At 33.6% G+C, this 4968-nt stretch overlaps 1 protein-coding gene across 1 annotated transcript; it reads left to right on the forward strand.

The window, feature by feature from the left end:
- Nucleotides 1-741: 741 nt before the first annotated feature.
- Nucleotides 742-1351, forward strand: LOC142219605 (piercer of microtubule wall 1 protein). Its single transcript, XM_075288517.1, has 2 exons — nt 742-1007; nt 1081-1351. The coding sequence occupies exons 1-2, from the start codon at nt 866-868 to the stop codon at nt 1284-1286; spliced, it is 348 nt and encodes a 115-aa protein (XP_075144632.1). The 5' UTR covers nt 742-865; the 3' UTR covers nt 1287-1351.
- The last annotated feature ends 3617 nt before the right edge of the window (nt 1352-4968 follow it).

The following is a 4968-nucleotide window of genomic DNA, read 5'->3' on the forward strand; positions in this document are numbered from 1 at the left end:
GATGAATTTTGCTGCTCCGGGAGGCTCCCCAAGCCAAATTTGGGGATCGGTTTATATGGGGGCTATACGTAAACGTGGTCCGATATGGCCCATTTTCAATACCATCCGACCTACATCAATAACAACTACTTGTGCCAAGTTTCAAGTCGATAGCTTGTTCCGTTCGGAAGTTAGCGTGATTTCCACAGACGGACGGACAGCCGGACAGACGGACGGACGGACAGACGGACGGACGGACATGCTTAGATCGACTCAGAATTTCACCACGACCCAGAATATATATACTTTATGGGGTCTTAGAGCAATATTTCGATGAGTTACAAACGGAATGACAAAGTTAATATACCCCCATCCTATGGTGGAGGGTATAAAAATAGGCTCCACTTGAAAACGAAGCACAATCTTAGGATTTGGAATTCATTTTAATTTAAAATATATTAGTTGATTTTATTTATTTATTTTACAATCTAAAAAGCATAAAAATTTGCTATTTTGTTCTATATAATTTTTTGGGGGTCCTACTTCATTTAGGTTTTGAGGTTCATTGTCATGGGGCCTATATTCATAGCGCCAAAAATCGTGCTTTTGCAGGGCAGACACTATCTCTCCTATTTCATTAACATACGTTTCTGCTTTTTTTATACCCTTTTGGATTTGGAGATATGATCCAATCCCCAATATTAGAATATTGACAACACTCTAGTATATTACCTAGCAACCATTGAAATATTGAAATATAATCAACATATCGTTACTGTCAAGGATACGTCTAAACTATTCAAAAAACACAGCAGTTAGCAAACAATTTAGGAACACAAAATTTCATTTCTTCGTTTGACCAGCAATACAATAGAATCTCAACGGGATGTGCGAGAATAATTGTAATACATTTGAAACCTTTAATCCTGAAGTAGAATACCAGAAATTTCTCAAACGAAAACCGATTGTTCAAACAGCGAAATTGTATGAAGAATTACAGACCAGGGAAAAAGTTAATCAATGTCAGTGTAAGTATGAAGAAAACTTGATGTTAGTTTTAATTTTTATTAAAATTCTCATTTATTTATTATTCCATTATAGATAATTTTAAAGGCTATGGCGTTGAGTCGGATCAAAATACCATGTATCGAACATGCAATTCTGATTATGGCTATTACGCACCAAATCCTTATACCCTACCATCGCGTTATTTTCCCTTAACCCAGAAATTTTCCAGTGAACTTCATCGTTGTGGAATGTATCGCAATTTTTCACTAAATACCAATATGGATAGAAGTTTCTATTGAAATTGTATTAATGTGGATACATATAAATGTTATTTTAATTTAATAAAAATTCCAATTGTATCTAAGGGAATATGTGTTTTGTTGTTAGCGACAATAGTTGGAAAACTAAGTAGGTAAGTTAGTATAAAATTGAATTATGCTTCAGACTGATCCGAATGAATCCTTCCAAATGTATTTATTAGTGGATATAATTGGGTCCTAATTGTTGACAGTTTTTTGTTTGGTCTATCACCCATCTTCGGATATCCACTTTAATTCAATTTCCACTATCCACGTCAAATCCAGGAACGTGCAAATTTTATGTCCTGAATTTCACGGCATTTTCGAACTTTTCTGTGATCATCTGGGTTGCACAAATCACCAATAATCCAATTCTAAATATTCCCTGGGGAACACGTTCCTTGGGATTTCATTTTCACCGAGAATAAAATCCTCCTATTCGTTTTTATACCCACCACCATAGAATAGTGACGGGGGAATAATAAGTTTGTCATTCCGTTTGTAACACATCGAAATATCGATTTCCGACTATATTCTTGATCAGGGAGAAATTCTAAGACGATATAACGATGTCCGTCCGTCTGTCTGTCTGTCTGTCTGTTGTAATCACGCTACAGTCTTCAATAATGAAGCAATCGTGCTGAAATTTTGCACAAACTCGTCTTTTGTCTGCAGGCAGTTCAAGTTCGAAGATGGGCTATATCGGTCCAGGTTTTGATATAGTCCCCATATAAACCGACCTCCCGATTTGGGGTCTTGGGCTTATAGAAATCGTAGTTTTTATCCAATTTGTCTGAAATTGGAAATCTAGAGGTATTTTAGGACCATAAAGAGGTGTGCCCAAAATGGTGAGTATCGGTCCATATTTTGGTATGGTCCCCATATAAAACGACCTCCCGATTTAGGGCCTTGGGCTTATAGAAACCGTAGTTTTTATCCAATTTGTCTGAAATTGGAAATCTAGAGGTATTTTAGGAACATAAAGAGGTGTGCCGAAAATGGTGAGTATCGGTCCATATTTTGGTATAGCCCCATATAGACCGATTTCTCGATTTTACTTCATGGCTTCTAGAATCCGAAGTTTTTATCCAATTTGCCTGAAATTGGCAATCTAATGGTACTGTAGGACCACAAATACGTGTGCCAAAAATTGTGAGTATCGGTCCATGTTTTGGTATAGTCCCCATATAAATCGACCTCCCGATTTGGGGTCTTGGGCTTATAGAAACCGTAGTTTTTATCCAATTTGTCTGAAATTGGAAAACTAGAGGTATTTTAGGACCATAAAGAGGTGTGCCGAAAATGGTGAGTATTGGTCCATATTTTGGTATAGCCCCCATGTAGACCGATTTCCCGATTTTACTTATTGGGCTTCTAGAATCCGAAGTTTTTATCCTATTTGCCTGAAATTGGAAATCTAGAGGTATTTTCGGGTCATAAAGAGGTGTGACGAAAACGGTGGGTATCGGTCCATATTTTAATATAGCCCCCATAAGAATGATATCCCGATTTAACTCCTTGGGTTTCTAGAAACCGTAGATTTTATCTGATTTGCCTGAAATTGTAAATATTCTGGTATTTTAGGCTCACAAAAACGTGTATCGGATTAAGTTTTTATCGGTACATTTGGTAATGCCTCCATATAGACCGACTTCACTTCTTGAGGGTGTAGAAGGCGCACTGATCATGAAAATTGCTTGAAACTCTATGTAAAGTTTCCAGATTTTACTTCTACATATTTAAGATTTCAAATCAAGACGTTATTTTATAATTTTCTTGCACACTTACAAGATATGTTAATGATTCCTCTAAACCTCAAACAAAAATTGTTCTTATAAATCCAGAATCTGATATAGTCCTCATTGGTGAAATTTATCTTCGGGAAGTGTCCTCAAGTCCTCCTGGAATTTCAAAGGAAACACTAATATTTGGTTCATGGTGGTGGGTATTTAAGATTCGGCCCGACCGAACTTACTGCTGTATATACTTGTTGTGTATAGAAATAAAATTTTGCTAAAATTTTCTATAGAAATAAAGTTTTGGAAAAATTTTCTATAAAAATAAAATTTTGCAAAAATTTCCTATAGAAATAAAATTTTGAAAAAAAATTTTATAGAAATAAAATATTGACAAAATTTCTGTAGAAATAAAGTTGTGACACAATTTTCTATAGAAATAAAGTTGTGCAAAAATTTTCTATACATACAAAATTTTGCAAAAAATTTATATAAAATTAAAATTATATCTAATTATACACTTATTTTTCGACCTTTATGGACAGATATAGATTAAGGAACATGGTTAATAGAGCCATTGAAAAGAAAACGCCAGATACAAATCTATACACGCCTGGACTGTACATGTTTCGGTTCGGGCGAATGAACCTTTCCACAGCCTTTAGTATAGATCTGGCTGGGAGAGATAACTCAATTTTGGGCCCTTTATGCTAACTCCTTATGGAGAAAACATTTCGGAATTTTCCTCTTACAAATTGAATCATCTTTTCTCCCACTGTACATCATCTTTTCATATAACTTACAAGTCCCTTAATCTTATTTTTATTTCGTTTTGTTACATGGTAATGCAATAACACGAAATTTATTTTTAGAAAGCTAATTTGTTAGAATTCATTCGTTTTGTTACATGGTAATGCAACAACACGAAATTTATTTTTAGAAAGCTACAATTCACCTAAGTGGTGAACAGTCGAACAATGCTTATTGTTTCTACAGTCAACTACAACATGTGACAACTTACAGAAACTGGTTTCCAGGATACAACAACAATTCTAACGCGCACATTAGTCGTGTTTTTCCTAGTTTTACGACGGGCTCATCGTTGCTTATTATATGTCATGTTTCATGTCCTGGAAACCAGTTTCTGTAAGTTGTCACATGTTGTAGTTGACTGTAGAAACAATAAGCATTGTTCGACTGTTCACCACTTAGGTGAATTTTAGCTTTCTAAAAATAAATTTCGTGTTGTTGCATTACCATGTAACAAAACGAAATAAAAATAAGATTAAGTGACTTGTAAGTTATATGAAAAGATGATGTACAGGACCCAAAATTGAGTTATATCTCCCAGCCAGATCTATACTAAAGGCTGTGGAAAGGTTCATTCGCCCGAACCGAAACATGTACAGTCCAGGCGTGTATCGATTTGTATCTGGCGTTTTCTTTTCAATGGCTATATTAACCATGTTCCTTAATCTATATCTGTCCATAAAGCTCGCAAAATAAGTGTATAATTAGATATAATGCATTTGGACGTAAATTGCTTGTTTCGGTATCAGGCTAACATGAAATATAAAATTAAAATTTTGCAAAAATTTTCTTTAGAAATAAAATCTCGAGAAAATTTTGTGTATAGAAATAAAATCTTGACAAAATTTCTATAGAAATAAAATTTTACAAAATTTTCTATAGAAATAAAATTTTGACAAAATTTTCTATACAAACAAAATTTTGCAACCATTTTATATAGAATTAAAATTTTGCAAAAATTTTCTAGAGAATTAAAATTTTGCAAAAATATTCTACAGAGAATTGAAATTTTGCAAAAATTTTCTAGAGAATTAAAATTTTGCAAAAAGATTCTTTAAAAAAAAATTGCAAAAATTTTATATAGAATTAAAATTTTGTAAAAAAAATCTATGGATAAATTTATGCCAAATTTTATT

This window comes from Haematobia irritans, chromosome 1, assembly GCF_050003625.1.
Source record: "Haematobia irritans isolate KBUSLIRL chromosome 1, ASM5000362v1, whole genome shotgun sequence".
Classification (NCBI taxonomy): domain Eukaryota; kingdom Metazoa; phylum Arthropoda; class Insecta; order Diptera; family Muscidae; genus Haematobia; species Haematobia irritans.